The following is a 19595-nucleotide window of genomic DNA, read 5'->3' on the forward strand; positions in this document are numbered from 1 at the left end:
TACTTCTTTTGTCTGCGGTGTACACTATTTGATGCATTTGAAATAAAATAAAAATCCAAAAATTTCACAAAATCTTCAAGATTTTTTGCAAGATTAATCCACACTTGAGTGCGACTGTTTATCTACTGACTACTGTTTGTGGACCCTCCACGTACAGTCAGCACCTATCTCCTCCACAGCAAGAGTGCGCGTCTTTCTTCTTTTGCTCGGCTTTTTGTTGACGCTTGCACCTGCACCCTAAATGTCTCGGAATACCTTTGCCTTTGACGACACAACAACTACTCGGATCCTGTCCCAGGTTACCTCTTCAGGGGACTTCTTGAAAACCCCTGCTCAAGAAACCCGCACTAGAGACTACGAAAGGGAACGACGACGACTACTGGCCTATGATCTACATGCTACCACTCTGGCGGAGTATCATAAATTAGATAGAATTCCACGGGGCCTGCGGAGCCATCTCCGACCTACCTTATTCTCAGACAAACCTGAGTTCTGTGAAAGATTCCAGCAAATACTTAACAAATGTTCACTTGATATTATTCTGTTAACAATTGATTTTCTCTACACAGCAATTACCGAGACATCCACGAAAATTGCTTCTATAGAGGAACAACTTAGCTCCACTCTTTCTAACAGCGATTGGCAAAACCTTAAAACCAAAACGGACAAGTCCCTTGACGAAAACCGTAAAACCCTACAAGACAGAAAACGAGCCAAATTCCAAAGGGACGCAGACGACTATACCTACGACAGGGTCTACAGATGGCACGACTCCTCCTCTACGGGCTCTGGGCGAAGGAACTACAATCAAAGACGCACAGGCGCTTACCACACCGACAACGACAGCTCCACTGGAAGCTCATCTCACAATCGTTTTTTAGCCAGGCGTCAACCTTCAAGAAACAACCATCAACAGACGGCAGGAGGAGACCGACCCGGAGGGCAAGCCGCAAACTACGCAGAACGTATGACGACCAGATCTCAGGTAAGCCCACCAACTCGGTCTTCAACATCTCATCCTACACCCTTAGCCCGTTAGAGCTGTCTGTTCTTCAAAAAGGCTTATCATTCTGTCCCACCCCTCCTTGGGATAAATTCCAGCTATCACAAGATCTACAGAACTTTTTTCGGAAGATTCGCCTTAAAACGCATTTTGGACTGGAACCAGTCACCCCAGGGAACAGGGCCCCTCCAATTGGGGGGAACCCCATTCCCGATTTATCCATCTCTTCCCTCGGTCTACGCAACCCCAGTAACTTCTCTCCACCACACACCTTTCATGCTGTTGAGGCTTTTATTGATGTAGTCCAGAAAGACATAGAATACATTTTAGCTGAACACGAAAAAGGTTTATTACCTACACATAGTAACATTACCCCTATAGAGAGACAAGCCATTGATTCCCTAAAGAATAATAAATCAATAATCATCAAACCGGCTGACAAGGGAGGAGCCATTGTCATCCAAAATTTCTCCGACTATATGGATGAAATTTCACGTCAACTTTCTGATTCCTCCACATACCAGAAAATTTCCCGTGATCCTACACCACGCATTAAGCTCCTAATTGACGAAGTCCTTGACAGGTATCTGACCCTAAAAACCATTGATTCCAAAACCGTCACATTTCTCAAAAATTCTAACCCAGTCATCCCTGTATTCTACACATTACCCAAAATTCACAAGTCTCTACTTAAACCTCCTGGCCGCCCTATCGTTGCCTCTACTGATTCAATCTTCTCCCCAATCTCCACCTTTTTAGAAAAAATCTTGACCCCTCTTACCAAAACTACCAAGTCCTTTGTCCTAGATACAGGTCACTTTCTCTCCTTTATTCGACAAATTGACAATATCCCTCCGGAATGTCTCCTAGTCACCCTGGATTTTCAAAGCTTATATACTTCTATAGATCACGACCTAGGGATTAGTGCTACCAAAACCCTCCTTGAGTCCTCTGACCTTTCCCACAACTCCATTCACCTTTGTATTGATCTCCTGTCCATCATCTTGAAAGAAAATTTCTTTCTCTTTGGGGACCAATTTTATCTACAGTGCCGCGGGACCGCAATGGGCGCTAACGTAGCACCTGCTTACGCTAATGCCTACATGAATGATTTTGAATGTTCCTATGTCTACAATAATACCCTTTTCAAAACATACAGCCAATGTTGGCTACGATATATCGACAATATTTTTTGTCTATGGCTGGGTACCCTCGAGGACTTACTTTCCTTCACGGAACATCTTAATTCTATCAGACCTGAATTACAGTTCACCCTTAATTGCAATTCTTCACAGATCTCTTTCCTGGATACACTAGTAATCAAGTCCTGCACTGGTACACTCTCTACTGATCTATATGTTAAACCCACCGACTCCAACAACCTTCTTCATTACACAAGCTGTCACCCTGCCTCTACCAAGGATAGTCTCCCCCGTTCTCAGTTCACACGCGTTACTAGAATTGTCACAGACCCTACTCTGGCTCCCATTCGCCTCAATGAAATGTCAGACAAATTCAAAGTAAGGCATTATCCCACCAAACTTCTTGAAAGTGAAACACGCCGTGCCCTGGAACCTTGCCCTCTGCAACCATCTCAACCCAAAGGCGAATGTGTCACCTTCGTACACACCCACCATCCTGTCATGCCCAAAATTTATCACATTATCCACAAACATTGGTCAATTCTACCTAGATCCTATCCCCACATTGAGGCATTTAAAACACCAGCACTTATGTGCAAACGCCGTCCTAGAAATATCCGAGATGAGCTGGTCAGAGCCGATATTGGTAGTCTAACTAGAACTCCTAGACAGACCTTTCTTGGAACTGAACGAAAGGGCACATTTCCCTGTCTTGGGTGCGCTTGTTGCTCCAATGTGATCAAGGGGAGCGACATAACACATCCACGTACTGGCAAACGCTATGGCATCAGGGGCTTTTTTACATGTGACACGAACTATGTGGTTTACCTAATTAAGTGCCCCTGTGGCCTTCTATACGTTGGCGAAAGTACTCAGCACGTACGCGACAGAATTTCGAGCCATAAATCAACTATCCGGTGCAAGAAGACTTGGCTTCCAATCCCATATCACTTCATCAACGCCAACCACTCAGTATCTCAACTCAGGTTCCAGGTTATAGAAAAAGTTGAAAGACCGCGCAGGGGAGGTGACCACATCAAGCTCCTGAAATCAAGGGAATCCTTCTGGATATATAGGTCACAGACTTTGGCCCCTAAAGGCCTTAACCGTGAGTTGGACCTTAGCCCGCATTAGTTCCTTGGATTTCTACCTATTTTATGCATCTTTGGTTTAAGCATGTATTCACATATATTATTAACCTAATATTATGTTGTCTTTTTATCCCTTAGGGTGGTGGAATGGCGGCTTTCCATCTCATTGTATCTCAATTCTTTTTATTTCTTTATCTTACAGATCCACTAATTTTTTTTCCCCCCTCCCCCGCATGGGTGAGTATTCCCGTATATAAATATATTTTTTCTATTTTCATTTTTTATTTTTCATCCGTTTTTCGTTTTTCTTTTTCTTCTTTCCCCTTTTTTATTATTATTATTATTATTATTATTATTATTATTATTTTTATTTTATTCCCTTTTTCCCCCTTTTTTTCACATTTTCTCTCAAATTCTATCATTAATTCATTTTTTTATTTTTTCATTTTTCTATTTTTTGTTCTTTATTTTCATCTTACTTTTTATTTTTTTAATTTTTAATTTTTCTACTTTTTATTTTTTCAATTTATTTTTCCCATTTCATTTATTTTTTTCCATGTTTTATTTTATTTTTTCCCCTTTTTCCTTCCCCCCCCTCTTTTTTACCTATATCCCTTCTTCTTATTTATTAACCTGCTTTTCTTATCTTTCTTTTTCTTCCCCTCTACTACTTCTTTTTTATTTATTTACACATTTCCAACTTCATTCCTTCCTCTCTCTCATTTATCATAAACTGTTCTCTCCCCTTCTCACCCTCCCTCTACTACTGAGTCTCTCCTTCAACAGTGCAGGTACTGCTCTGAGCGACTACATGACTTCTTCCAAACACACACTGCCCTCAGCCTGACCTCCCTCTGCCCTCAGCCTGACCTCCCTCTGCCCTCAGCCTGACCTCCCTCTGCCCTCAGCCTGACCTCCCTCTGCCCTCAGCCTGACCTCCCTCTGCCCTCAGCCTGACCTCCCTCTGCCCTCAGCCTGACCTCCCTCTGCCCTCAGCCTGACCTCCCTCTGCCCTCAGCCTGACCTCCCTCTGCCCTCAGCCTGACCTCCCTCTGCCCTCAGCCTGACCTCCCTCCCTATGCTGCAAACCCCATACAGACGCCACGTTGGCTTTATGACGTCATCATCCTGCACCTTCTTAATACATATATATACCGCGCTTTCTTGAGCACACACTTACAACACCGCAGGTCCAGGCTGCTCCCATGCCATCAGGTCAGCTCTGCAGCACCACCTGGTGCATAACATCTCCTTCTGATCCATTTTTTTCTTCTCCACATTCATTTCTCATGTTTTCTCCTACAGCCCCTGTTTGGGACTTCTGAAAATGCTCTAATTAATCTTTTTCTTGACACTACTTGAGGTTAGTACTCAGTATATCTGCCTTATTTGCCTGCCTTGTGTTTCCACCACCCCTGTTATTTCATCATGTACAGAGACAATACTATAATATGTCTCATCTAGGTCTGCTGCTTATCCCCATTGTTACTCCTGATGCCTAGAATGTTAAAATTGACTTGTGGCCAATAGTCTCTCTAGCACTTGCTTAATTTAATTTTTTTACTCTCTATATGACATTTTCCTAATTGCCCTAGGGACCTTTATGTTGTTGTGCTTAAATTTGTATAGATATATGTTTCGCCTTTAGGGTTTTTTTGCACTACTTTTCTGTTGTGTTTTTTTTGTTAGTATTTTTTAAAAAAATATTTTTTTAAAAAAAATTTTCACATTTTTCTCATGTTTATTTTTTCTTTTCCAGCTTTCCGCGAGTTTGTCGTCCATATTCATTGTTGTAATTGCTTTTTATTTTATTTTTCAGTATGGTTTGAGAAAGGCCTCCTAGTAGGTCGAAACGTAACCATAGTATACTCATATCCTGGATTACGATATTATACCCACATTTTGGATACTTCTTTTGTCTGCGGTGTTTACACTATTTGATGCATTTGAAATAAAATAAAAATCCAAAAATTTCACAAAATCTTCAAGATTTTTTGCAAGATTAATCCACACTTGAGTGCGACTGTTTATCTACTGACTACTGTTTGTGGACCCTCCACGTACAGTCAGCACCTATCTCCTCCACAGCAAGAGTGCGCGTCTTTCTTCTTTTGCTCATCCTGGACCCTGTCATAGAAAATATTAAAAATCCTTGAGGTCCCTCATATCTCCCTTTCCTTTTTTCTTTCGTCTACAATTTATCTTGAGGAGACAAATGATGGATGCCGTTATGTAAAATGGCAGTGACAGATGTGAAGCAGATTAATTTAAAAGTAAGAATTCCTCTTTATGTCCAGGTGACTGAAGATGGGTACCGTCCATAGAGAAAGAGAGACAGGAAAAGGTAATTAGGATCACAGAAGATCCGACACCTCTACACATAGCCATGGTCACGGCAGTTACAGTAAACCAGCAGACAGAATGTCTCCGGGACAAAACATGGAATATTGGATTTTCCATACTTCTGATGTTAATGAGACGTACGTTTTCAGCACCAGCCTAACTAGGCAAAATACACATGTATAGGGGCCATATAACCACCAGCAGCTCGGCCATGTTTGGTCTCTACGTGTAGATAAAAGCCTGATAGCAAAGATGACACCGGTCTCGACCTTCTGTGGTCGTTCTATGAGGAGTTATTACATAAATTGGGATTTCTTAAAATTATGAAGGGCTGAGTCCGGCCCACAACCGGGCCCTTGTGAGGTCATCGTAGAGGGGTGTGTGGGTGGGACTCAGGGTCTGATAAGAGACCGATCCCAATTATCATCAGTGTTCGTACAGAGAGTTACCTGTCCTGTATGTAGGGATTCTCTTTATCGACAGACCAAGCGACGCGCGCTCCTGCGGCTAGGCTGAATCGTCTCTGTGATCGGTGTAGTCAGTTCTCCTGATAATCCCTTTTATTTTAAGTAAGTGTTTATGCTGTATTGTTTTGTCCTCTTTGTAAAATCTTTTGTATATTTTTCATAATCCCTACCTCCCTTTGGATTAGATATAAAATTTAATAGTTCCGTTCCTTCTATTCTGTAAACTACGCCTCAAAGTGATAGCTACCCTACGGTGTCCATTCGACCGAAACAGAGTGACCTTATCGGGGTGTGTACACATATTCCATGTGCTGGAATCCAGAGATGTATCTGCCGCACGCTCACCGTTAATTTTCCAAGAGCCGGCCTAGTGGTGTGAACAGGCAGCGGCCTTCTCCGTTGATCATCGGCCAGTCGTGTAATTTTCCGGACGATAGGGGTCAGCAGAGAGCTGTGCGCTCCAAAGATCACAGCGGGTGGGATGTGTGATCTTCCCGGCCGGTGATACGGGGAATTTGTTGGATTAAGAAAGTCCGGACAGATGTATTGTTTTCCTGACAAATTAGCGGCAGCGGTGGGATTTTACAGACCATCAGTGATCTGGTGTGAGAAATAGAGTTGAGCGACTTTTGGTTTTTTAGGGTCGCGTTTCGTTTCGTGAAACCCGACTTTTCCAAAAGTCGGGTCGAGCAAGATCGTCCGATTATAGGGAAAAGTCGGGGTCGTCCCGAAACACGAAACCCAATGTAAGTCAATGGGGAATAAAATTCGGCAGTGAGAAGAGGACAGGAAACACACCTACAGTGCCCATTTGAATGCCAAAAGCATCAATTCTTCTTACTTAAGCTTGTCAACCTTAATTAACTTCATAATACAAGTTACGCACTGAAAAATGGGGGTTACTTGGCTAAAGTTGTGGGGGGGGAGGGCTGGCTGCAGGTTTTCATGTGCCCTGGGCGAAAGAGCGCCCCTTTAACACATACCACAACTCATCATGCTCCGATACGGCAGAGAAATAGCGGTATAGTACAATGAAAAATACCTCACTTTTTACATCTCATGACGAGGCCCATCTATTTCTCCATACAGAATCATTGGTCCCATATAATGTTTGAAACAGTATATGATGAGCTCCACATAATGCTACAGTATATGTTGGTCCCCATGGATGAAGCTCCACTGTCTTATGGGCCCAAATAATGCTCCAAACATAATGGGCCCCATTTCTAATGCTCTAGTGTATAATGGGCCCTGTAAATGCTGCTCCAGTGTCTGATGTCCACCTTTGGAATGTTCCAGTGTATGGTGGGCCCCATCTATCATTCTCCAGAGTATAGTGCTCCCCAAAAATTGCTGTCCCAACATTGAAAACAATCAAATAAGTCTCCTCGCTAGGGAATCCCTGTACTTGTCTGGACAGGTGCTGTAGCTTGCTTAACAGCTTGCCAGCCGTTCTCACGCCCAGTATGGATTACACGTGATTGCACAAAGGTGAGAAAGGGTACCGTATCCCCAGATAACATGTATGGATAGCGTACACATTCAAAATATATGTCTCAGGAGGCAGGCTCAGACGGTGTTAGGCCCAGTATGGATTACACGTGATTGCACAAAGGTTAGAAAGGGTACCGTATCCCCGGATAACATGTATGGATAGCGTACACATTCAAAATATATGTCTCAGGAGGCAGGCTCAGACGGTGTTAGGCCCAATATGGATTGCACGTGATTGCACAAAGGTTAGAAAGGGTACCGTATCCCTGGATAACATGTATGGATAGCGTACACATTCAAAATATATATCTCAGGAGGCAGGCTCAGACAGTGTTAGGCCCAGTATGGATTACACGTGATTGCACAAAGGTTAGAAAGGGTACCGTATCCCCGGATAACATGTATGGATAGCGTACACATTCAAAATATATGTCTCAGGAGGCAGGCTCAGACGGTGTTAGGCCCAGTATGGATTGCACGTGATTGCACAAAGGTTAGAAAGGGTACCGTATCCCCGGATAACATGTATGGATAGCGTACACATTCAAAATATATGTCTATACAGCATGAGGCAGGCTCAGACGGTGTTAGGCCCAGTATGGATTGCACGTGATTGCACAAAGGTTAGAAAGGGTACCGTATCCCCGGATAACATGTATGGATAGCGTACACATTCAAAATATATGTCTATACATCAGGAGGCAGGCTCAGATGGTGTTAGGCCCAGTATGGATTGCAAGTGATTGCACAAAGGTTAGAAAGGATACCGTATCCCTGGATAACATGTATGGATAGCGTACACATTCAAAATATATGTCTCAGGAGGCAGGCTCAGACGGTGTTAGGCCCAGTATGGATTACACGTGATTGCACAAAGGTTAGAAAGGGTACCGTATCCCTGGATAACATGTATGGATAGCGTACACATTCAAAATATATGTCTATACAGCATGAGGCAGGCTCAGACGGTGTTAGGCCCAGTATGGATTGCACGTGATTGCACAAAGGTTAGAAAGGGTACCGTATCCCCAGATAACATGTATGGATAGCGTACACATTCAAAATATATGTCTCAGGAGGCAGGCTCAGACGGTGTTAGGCCCAGTATGGATTGCACGTGATTGCACAAAGGTTAGAAAGGGTACCGTATCCCTGAATAACATGTATGGATAGCGTACACATTCAAAATATATGTCTATACAGCATGAGGCAAGCTCAGACGGTGTTAGGCCCAGTATGGATTGCACGTGATTGCACAAAGGTGAGAAAGGGTACCGTATCCCTGGATAACATGTATGGATAGCGTACACATTCAAAATATATGTCTATACAGCATGAGGCAGGCTCAGACGGTGTTAGGCCCATTATGGATTGCACGTGATTGCACAAAGGTTAGAAAGGGTACCGTATCCCTGGATAACATGTATGGATAGCGTACACATTCAAAATATATGTCTATACAGCATGAGGCAGGCTCAGACGGTGTTAGGCCCATTATAGATTGCACGTGATTGCACAAAGGTTAGAAAGGGTACCGTATCCCTGGATAACATGTATGGATAGCGTACACATTCAAAATATATGTCTATACAGCATGAGGCAGGCTCAGACGGTGTTAGGCCCAGTATGGATTGCACGTGATTGCACAAAGGTTAGAAAGGGTACCGTATCCCTGGATAACATGTATGGATAGCGTACACATTCAAAATATATGTCTCAGGAGGCAGGCTCAGACGGTGTTAGGCCCAGTATGGATTGCACGTGATTGCACAAAGGTTAGAAAGGGTAAAGTATCCCCGGATAACATGTATGGATAGCGTACACATTCAAAATATATGTCTCATGAGGCAGGCTCAGACGGTGTTAGGCCCAGTATGGATTGCACGTGATTGCACAAAGGTTAGAAAGGGTACCGTATCCCCGGATAACATGTATGGATAGCGTACACATTCAAAATATATGTCTCAGGAGGCAGGCTCAGACGGTGTTAGGCCCAGTATGGATTGCACGTGATTGCACAAAGGTTAGAAAGGGTACCGTATCCCTGGATAACATGTATGGATAGCGTACACATTCAAAATATATGTCTCAGGAGGCAGGCTCAGACGGTGTCAGGCACAGTATGAATTTGACGGCCCAGATTACACAGCGGAGGAGCAGGGAGAGGTAAAGATTGCAAATGCTGGGGCCCTGCCCAAGCAAGGGGGGCCCACTCGTGGGCGTCGGTACTGGCACTGGGCCCCTCATAGTACAGCGGTGTGTCTGACGGCGGGTGTGCACCACCACCGTCAGAGACACTTGATTGCACTATGAGGGACCCTGTGCCAGTGCCCGCGCCCAAGAGTCGGCCTACCCACCTGTCCAGGGCAACGGCACTCGCACGGTGTCGTGCGCTAGGTGGTGACCCTGGCCATGGGGGGGAGGCAGCACAGTTAGGGAGTTTTAGAAAGTGGCATATGTTGATGTTGGACATTCAGCTGATGCAAAAGGCGAAATAGGTGAAGTACCAGGAAGAGGAGGAACAAAGCGAGCCATTTTTCTGGCAACCTATGTGTCATCATGGGAAGGTGGGACAAAATCCTTGGAAACCCATGCATGGTTCATTTTAATGAAGGTTAGATCATCCACATTTTGGGTTGACAGACGGGTCCTTTTTTCTGTCAGGATTGATCCAGCTGCACTGAAGACTCTTTCCGATAGCACACTTGCAGCTGGGCAAGCGAGCTCCTGTAAGGCATATTGGGCCAATTCAGGCCAGGTGTCCAGTTTAGCGGCCCAATAGTCAAAGGGGAATGACCTGTGTGGGAGAACATCGATATGGGAGGAAAGTAGTTTGTAACCATAGTTGACAACTGCTGTCTCCTGTCACTTTCCATCGATGCAGTATTACCAGTTGTGTGAGTGGTACTTGAAAAATCAGTCCACAACATTGTCATGAAACCCCTGTCTCCAACGCCACTTCTGCTGTGTGCACCACGAACACCTCTGCCAAGCTGCCCCCGGCCCGTACGGCTCGTGTGAGAACCATCACCGCTGCTGTGTGCTGGGAATGCCTCAACCAACCGGTTTACCAGAGTTGCTTGTTTATTAGCCAATATTAGGTCAAGGTTCTCCTGTGGCATGATGTTTTGTAATTTGCCTTTATAGCGTGGATCCAGGATGCTGGCCAACCAGTAGTCGTCATCGTTCATCATTTTGGCAATGCGGGGGTCCCTTTTTAGGATCCGCAAGGCATAATCTGACATGTGGGCCAATGTTCCCGGTGTCAATGATGCACTGTGAGTGCTGGGTGGAGGAGCACTTTCTGGCAAATCCACATCCCTCCAGTCACGCACAAACCCTGTACCAGACCTTGCCACGCCAACATTTTCACTTGCCCCATGAGATGCATCCTCCTCCCCTAAGTAATCATCCCCATCATCATCCTCCTCCTCCTCTTCTTCCTCCACCTCGTCCAGGAGAGGTCCCTGAGCAGACAATGGCTGAATGTCATCAAGGATTCCCTCCTCCTCTTCCTCCTCATCAACATTGGCTGCAGACGCCTGCTCCTTAAGGTGCATCAAAGTTTGCATGAGCAGACGCATAAGTGGGATGCTCATGCTTAGGATGGCATCGTCTGCGCTTACCAGCCGTGTGCATTCCTCAAAACACTGAAGGACTTTACAAAGGTCCTTCAGCTTCGACCACTGCACACCTGTCAACTCCATGTCTGCTCTCAAAGTGCCTGGCCGTGTATCCTCCCACAAATGCATTATGGCCTGCCTCTGCTCGCACAGCCGCTCCACCATGTGCAGGGTGGAGTTCCACCTTGTTGCAATGTCGATAATGAGGCGGTGGTTGGGAAGGTGGAGCAATCGCTGCAGCTTCTGCATACGAACGGAGTGTACAGGCGACCGGCGGATGTGCGCGCACAGTCTTCGCACCTTCTGGAGCAGGGCTGTTAACTCCGGATAATTTTTGAGGAAGCACTGCACCACCAGGTTCAAGGTGTGAGCCAAGCAAGGTATGTGGCTGAGTTTTGAAAGGGCTATGGCTGCCACAAAATTACGGCCGTTATCACTAACTACCTTGCCTGCCTCAAGATGTACACTGCCCAGCCATGACTCAGTTTGTCGCTTCAAGTACTCGGCCAGCACCTCGGCGGTGTGTCTGTCGCCCAAACACATCATCTGCAACACAGCCTGCTGACGCTTTCCACTAGCTGCTCGATAGGGGGACACATCATGTGCAACAGTGGCAGCTGCAGATGGAGTGCTCGTACGACTGCGCTCTGTGGACGAGCTTTCGTTTCTGGAGGAGGAGGAGGAGGGTCAAACGCCTACAGCCAACTGTTTCCTATACCGTGGGCTAGGCAGCACTGTCCCACCACCGCTGTCCCCTGTGGACCCTGCATCCACCACATTAACCCAGTGCGCAGTGATGGACACGTAACGGCCCTGGCCATGCCGACTGGACCATGCATCAGTTGTGAGGTGCACCTTTCCGCTCACTGACTGCTTGAGTGCATGGACAATGCGGTCTTTCACATGATGGTGGAGGGCTGGGATGGCTTTGCGAGAGAAGAAGTGGCGACTGGGTAGGTCATAGCGTGGTACTGCATAGGCCATGAGTTCGCGGAAAGCTGTGCTTTCCACCAACCGAAAGGGCATCATCTCAAACGAGATTAGTTTGGCAATGTGGGCGTTCAAACCCAGTGTATGCGGATGAGAGACTGAGTACTTTCTTGACCTACTCATAGTGTCTGGGAGGGTGAGCTGGACTTGAGAGCTGCATATGGTGGAAGTAGCGGTGGACAGGGTGGACTGAGAGAGGGTTGATGATGGTGATGGAGTTGGTGTTCTTTCTGATGGCCTAGAATCAGTCTTTCGTTGATATAACAGTGGGATTCCCTGACTGCTGTGGACTTGCAACGACACCTCAACATTTGCTGCTGTGCTAACCGGTGGGCTTACAGTGGGGGAAACAATGTAGCGTTGCTGACTACCTTCGTTGTGATCAGTTGCACATGTGGCACTTGAGGTTTGGTGTTGTGTCCACGCTTGCAAGTGCATGCTGGTTAAATGTCTAAGCATGCAACTGGTATTCAAATTTTTCAGATTTTTCCCTCGGCTAAAGGTCTTTGCGCACTTCTTACAGATAACCTTGGCCTGATCATGAGGATTTTGTTCAAAAAAGTGCCACACTGCACTCTTCCTACTTTGGCAGACATTTTGCGGCCTAGCACGCTGTGATCTTTTGACCCTCTGGACAAGCTGTCCAGCAACTCTTTTGATGTTTGGAACCTGTCTTTGGAGTGCTCCGGGCCTGCCAGATAACAGCTGTTGCGATGTCGATGTCTGCTGTGGATGTTCCTCATCTGAGCTATTGGAAGCAGCACCCTCTTCCCCCAATGGATGCCAATCTGGGTCAACAACTGGGTCATCCATCACCTCCTCTTCTATGTCATGTGCACCTTCCTCTGTGTCACCGTGTATGGTGGTATAGTGTGCGGGAAGGGGCACCTGAGTCTCATCAGGGTCAGAATCTGGCTCTGTACACTGCGAGGACAATGTAGTGCTCTGAGTGAATGTACCAGCAGAATCATCCATCAGCGGCTGTGCATCAGTGCACTCCATGTCAGATTCATCTTGGCCTGGGTAATTCACCATTTGACTTGATAATCCAGGCATGGTATGTGAAAACAGCTCCATGGAGTAATCAGTAGTATGGCCTGCGTCATCCTTCAATCTTGGTTGGGGTGAAGGACACAAGGAAAGGTGTGGTTCATGAACATGAGCCTCCAATGACGACTCAGTGCTTTTACTTTTTACAACTGAAGAAGAGGAGGCGATAGAGCTGGAGGCTGAGTCAGCAATGTAAGACAAAACTTTTTCCTGATGCTCTGGCTTTAAAAGCGGTTTGCCAACTCCTAGAAAACTAAGCGTTCGAGGCCTTATGTAGACAGACGATGACGCAGGGTCAGCACCTCCTGCATTCGGTCCTATTTTGCTCTTGCCACTACCATCAGATCCACCACCAACACCATCATTACCAGCTGCCAACCCCCGCCCAATTCCACGGCCTCTTCCACCAGCCTTCCTCATTTTTGGTAGAAATGTAGACAAAATCCAACAAACTATATAGTAATGTAAAACAAGGTACAAGGTGTCTATAGGACAGGGGAGATTTTGAATTTCTGCACACACTTTTGGACACTGGACACTTTTGGATTGTGTGAGGCCCACTGATATCTGAGCGCTATGTGACAGGCTCGATGGCACTGCTGTGACAAAAGTGACTAGAGGATAAGGGAGATTTTGAATATCTGCACACACTTGTGGACAGTGGACACTTTTGGATTGTGTGAGGCCCACTGATATCTGAGCGCTATGTGACAGGCTCGATGGCACTGCTGTGACCTAAGTGACTAGAGGATAAGGGAGATTTTGAATATCTGCACACACTTGTGGACAGTGGACACTTTTGGATTGTGTGAGGCCCACTGATATCTGAGCGCTATGTGACAGGCTCGATGGCACTGCTGTGACAAAAGTGACTAGAGGATAAGGGAGATTTTGAATTTCTGCACACACTTGTGGACAGTGGACACTTTTGGATTGTGTGAGGCCCACTGAATATCTGAGCGCTATGTGACAGGCTCGATGGCACTGCTGTGACAAAAGTGACTAGAGGATAAGGGAGATTTTGAATTTCTGCACACACTTGTGGACAGTGGACACTTTTGGATTGTGTGAGGCCCACTGATATCTGAGCGCTATGTGACAGGCTCGATGGCACTGCTGTGACAAAAGTGACTAGAGGATAAGGGAGATTTTGAATTTCTGCACACACTTGTGGACAGTGGACACTTTTGGATTGTGTGAGGCCCACTGATATCTGAGCGCTATGTGACAGGCTCGATGGCACAGCTGTGACAAAAGTGACTAGAGGATAAGGGAGATTTTGAATTTCTGCACACACTTGTGGACAGTGGACACTTTTGGATTGTGTGAGGCCCACTGAATATCTGAGCGCTATGTGACAGGCTCGATGGCACTGCTGTGACAAAAGTGACTAGAGGATAAGGGAGATTTTGAATAACTGCACACACTTGTGGACAGTGGACACTTTTGGATTGTGTGAGGCCCACTGATATCTGAGCGCTATGTGACAGGCTCGATGGCACAGCTGTGACCAAAGTGACTAGAGGATAAGGGAGATTTTGAATTTCTGCACACACTTGTGGACAGTGGACACTTTTGGATTGTGTGAGGCCCACTGATATCTGAGCGCTATGTGACAGGCTCGATGGCACTGCTGTGACAAAAGTGACTAGAGGATAAGGGAGATTTTGAATATCTGCACACACTTGTGGACAGTGGACACTTTTGGATTGTGTGAGGCCCACTGATATCTGAGCGCTATGTGACAGGCTCGATGGCACTGCTGTGACAAAAGTGACTAGAGGATAAGGGAGATTTTGAATTTCTGCACACACTTGTGGACAGTGGACACTTTTGGATTGTGTGAGGCCCACTGAATATCTGAGCGCTATGTGACAGGCTCGATGGCACTGCTGTGACAAAAGTGACTAGAGGATAAGGGAGATTTTGAATTTCTGCACACACTTGTGGACAGTGGACACTTTTGGATTGTGTGAGGCCCACTGATATCTGAGCGCTATGTGACAGGCTCGATGGCACTGCTGTGACAAAAGTGACTAGAGGATAAGGGAGATTTTGAATTTCTGCACACACTTGTGGACAGTGGACACTTTTGGATTGTGTGAGGCCCACTGATATCTGAGCGCTATGTGACAGGCTCGATGGCACTGCTGTGACAAAAGTGACTAGAGGATAAGGGAGATTTTGAATTTCTGCACACACTTGTGGACAGTGGACACTTTTGGATTGTGTGAGGCCCACTGAATATCTGAGCGCTATGTGACAGGCTCGATGGCACTGCTGTGACAAAAGTGACTAGAGGATAAGGGAGATTTTGAATAACTGCACACACTTGTGGACAGTGGACACTTTTGGATTGTGTGAGGCCCACTGATATCTGAGCGCTATGTGACAGGCTCGATGGCACAGCTGTGACCAAAGTGACTAGAGGATAAGGGAGATTTTGAATTTCTGCACACACTTGTGGACACTGGACACTTTTGGATTGTGTGAGGCCCACTGATATCTGAGCGCTATGTGACAGGCTCGATGGCACAGCTGTGACAAAAGTGACTAGAGGGTAAGGGAGATTTTGAATTTCTGCACACACTTGTGGACAGTGGACACTTTTGGATTGTGTGAGGCCCACTGATATCTGAGCGCTATGTGACAGGCTCGATGGCACTGCTGTGACAAAAGTGACTAGAGGATAAGGGAGATTTTGAATATCTGCACACACTTTTGGACACTGGACACTTTTGGATTGTGTGAGGCCCACTGATATCTGAGCGCTATGTGACAGGCTTGATGGCACAGCTGTGACAAAAGTGACTAGAGGATAAGGGAGATTTTGAATATCTGCACACACTTTTGGACACTGGACACTTTTGGATTGTGTGAGGCCCACTGATATCTGAGCGCTATGTGACAGGCTCGATGGCACTGCTGTGACAAAAGTGACTAGAGGATAAGGGAGATTTTGAATATCTGCACACACTTTTGGACACTGGACACTTTTGGATTGTGTGAGGCCCACTGATATCTGAGCGCTATGTGACAGGCTCGATGGCACTGCTGTGACAAAAGTGACTAGAGGATAAGGGAGATTTTGAATATCTGCACACACTTTTGGACACTGGACACTTTTGGATTGTGTGAGGCCCACTGATATCTGAGCGCTATGTGACAGGCTCGATGGCACTATTGTGACAAAAGTGACTAGAGGATAAGGGAGATTTTGAATATCTGCACACACTTTTGGACACTGGACACTTTTGGATTGTGTGAGGCCCACTGATATCTGAGCGCTATGTGACAGGCTCGATGGCACTGCTGTGACAAAAGTGACTAGAGGATAAGGGAGATTTTGAATTTCTGCACACATTTGTGGACAGTGGACACTTTTGGATTGTGTGAGGCCCACTGATATCTGAGCGCTATGTGACAGGCTCGATGGCACAGCTGTGACAAAAGTGACTAGAGGATAAGGGAGATTTTGAATTTCTGCACACACTTGTGGACACTGGACACTTTTGGATTGTGTGAGGTCCACTGATATCTGAGCGCTATGTTACAGGCTCGATGGCACTGCTGTGACAAAAGTGACTAGAGGATAAGGGAGATTTTGAATATCTGCACACACTTTTGGACACTGGACACTTTTGGATTGTGTGAGGCCCACTGATATCTGAGCGCTATGTGACAGGCTCGATGGCACAGCTGTGACAAAAGTGACTAGAGGATAAGTGAGATTTTGAATATCTGCACACATTTTTGGACACTGGACACTTTTGGATTGTGTGAGGCCCACTGATATCTGAGCGCTATGTGACAGGCTCGATGGCACTGCTGTGACAAAAGTGACTAGAGGATAAGGGAGATTTTGAATATCTGCACACACTTTTGGACACTGGACACTTTTGGATTGTGTGAGGCCTACTGATATCTGAGCGCTATGTGACAGGCTCGATGGCACTGCTGTGACAAAAGTGACTAGAGGATAAGGGAGATTTTGAATTTCTGCACACACTTGTGGACAGTGGACACTTTTGGATTGTGTGAGGCCCACTGATATCTGAGCGCTATGTGACAGGCTCGATGGCACAGCTGTGACAAAAGTGACTAGAGGATAAGGGAGATTTTGAATTTCTGCACACACTTGTGGACAGTGGACACTTTTGGATTGTGTGAGGCCCACTGATATCTGAGCGCTATGTGACAGGCTCGATGGCACAGCTGTGACAAAAGTGACTAGAGGATAAGGGAGATTTTGAATCTCTGCACACACTTTTGGACACTGGACACTTTTGGATTGTGTGAGGCCCAATGAATATCTGAGCGCTATGTGACAGGCTCGATGGCACAGCTGTGACAAAAGTGACTAGAGGATAAGGGAGATTGGATTGCTTTTAAAAAAGCAGTTTGCGGAGCAGTGGGTAAACAGCAATGCCAGCCTGTCAGGAAGCCTTAGAAGGCAGCCCAACAACCAACACCACTGATACACCACTATATAGCCTCCCCTTGCACTGCACACACAGTGACTGGTGTGTTGTGCAGGCCAAATTGCTAGCAGCAGAAGCAGTTTTTTTTTCTTCTCAGCAGGACAAAAAAAAAAAATTGGGATTGCTTTTAAAAAAGCAGTTTGCGGAGCAGTGGGTAAACAGCAATGCCAGCCTGTCAGGAAGCCTTGAAAGGCAGCCCAACAACCAACACCACTGATACACCACTATATAGCCTCCCCTTGCACTGCACACACAGTGACTGGTGTGTTGTGCAGGCCAAATCGCTAGCAGCAGAAGCAGTTTTTTTGTCTTCTTCCCTGCCTAACGCTCTCCCTACAGAATCAGCAGCAACCTCTCCCTATACTAAGATCGGCAGAAGTAAGATGGCGGTCGGCGTGCACGCCCTTTTATACCCCCTGTGACGCCCACCAAAGCAAGCCAATCACTTGCATGCCCTTCTGAAAGATGGTGGTGACCCGTGACTATGTCATCACGTTGCCCACAGTGTCCGTGGATCCTGATTGGCTGAAAAAGAGCGCAAAACAAACTTTTGAAACGCGACCTTGGCGCGTAAGTTGCCGACCTCGTGGCCGACCTCATCCTAGGGTCGGGTTTCGTTTCATGAAACCCGACTTTGCCAAAAGTCGGCGACTTTTGAATTTTTTCGACCCGTTTCGCTCAACTCTAGTGAGAAATCATTCCTGTCACTGAAAAATTGCACGGTTCTTGTGAGAATCCTGTTTAAGGAATCAGACTCCGTGGTTTAATAATTTTTATCTGGGACAGAACTGTGCGTGTAGCAGTTTCACCCCTCCCCCTATCTTGTTTTTATGTCCTATCTTTTATTTGGCAATTATCAAAACAGAGATAACAGACAAAATTTTGTCGTTGTGTCTTTTGCGATGGGTTGCCTATTTCCGGGAACTAGACTTGCATTGTCTTGTGGGCTCGTGTGTGTTTTGCACTTTGGCCACTGTCCTCTGTTCCAGCCTTTTTATGAAATTAATATTAAAAAAACTTTTATTCATGTTACTATTTACTATCTGAAAAAATTGTACTTTTTTGGGCTGAATATTGTCTCTGCTGCTCAATGTTTGCATTTTTTCTATGTATGTGTATTTCCCTCTTTCTCTCTGTTTTGGCAATTTCTCACAGTCCTCCGTGTTTCAATTTTTTGGGCAGTTTTCTGTATTTTATTTGGCAATTATGGCTACGATGGGAGAGTCCTGCTATAATCAGCAGACCAAGGACACTCTTATTGCCCTCTGTGCGCTGAAACAGATTGACTCCATGGGCAAGCCAAGCACCAAATGATTGCGGAACTGTTGCAAAGTGCTGCAGAGCCAGTCGGCGAAGCCAGCCCAAGCGCAGGTGGCGCTGCTGCAGAGGTCCAACCGGTGAATGCCAGCCATACTCGCAAGCAAAGTGGTGTGGACACCCTCCTGCAGATTGCCTTCGAGCGACCCCACGCAGAAGATTGTGAGGGATGTCTGCAGTTGGCCGAGCGTGAGCGGTGAGAGAGACAGTACCGGCTGGAGTTAGCCCGAATCCAGGGGCAGAGATCTTTCCCATACAGCAGTGAGTCCAGCAACACCAATTGCTTTAAACCCTGTCTTGAGCACTTTCCTGTGATGGACAAGGACTGGGGCTCGAACATAATTCTTCGTCTGCGGGGGTTTGAAAAAGCATGCAGACAGTACCAGCTGCCTGAGGAACAATGGGCCAGATATTTAACTCCAGGGACAGAGGAAAAGCTCTAGGGTTGCTTTCTTCTCACCCTCGAGACCCAGATGGAGATTATGAGGCCATCAGGCAGGCCCTGATAAAAAAGTACCAACTGACTCCTGAGGTATACTGGAAAAAGTTCCGAGTCTTCCAGCGTTGACCACATAACATCTATAGTGATGTGGT

General features: G+C 46.1%; 2 protein-coding genes and 1 long non-coding RNA gene across 4 annotated transcripts in view; 2 read left to right on the plus strand and 1 right to left on the minus strand.

The window, feature by feature from the left end:
- The window catches only part of LOC141060321 (uncharacterized), an 85782-nt gene extending 82161 nt beyond the window's left edge, over window positions 1-3621 (plus strand). For both annotated transcript variants that reach the window (XM_073556517.1, XM_073556518.1), the window contains exon 2: window positions 570-3621. In XM_073556517.1, the coding sequence (XP_073412618.1) occupies window positions 763-3279 (2517 nt within the window). In that variant the 5' untranslated portion in view covers window positions 570-762 and the 3' untranslated portion in view covers window positions 3280-3621. The remainder of the gene's footprint in view (window positions 1-569) is intronic.
- The window catches only part of SCRT1 (scratch family transcriptional repressor 1), a 164800-nt gene that overhangs the window by 15609 nt on the left and 129596 nt on the right, over window positions 1-19595 (minus strand). The gene's annotated exons all lie outside the window — the stretch shown is intronic.
- LOC141060319 (uncharacterized) lies at window positions 3831-5782 on the plus strand. The gene is made up of 3 exons (XR_012222694.1): window positions 3831-4451; window positions 4542-4599; window positions 4996-5782. It is a non-coding gene; the product is annotated as an uncharacterized lncRNA (long non-coding RNA).

The sequence above is a fragment of the Dendrobates tinctorius genome, unplaced genomic scaffold (genome assembly GCF_039654945.1).
Source record: "Dendrobates tinctorius isolate UK_male_01 unplaced genomic scaffold, ASM3965494v1 ptg000235l, whole genome shotgun sequence".
Classification (NCBI taxonomy): domain Eukaryota; kingdom Metazoa; phylum Chordata; class Amphibia; order Anura; family Dendrobatidae; genus Dendrobates; species Dendrobates tinctorius.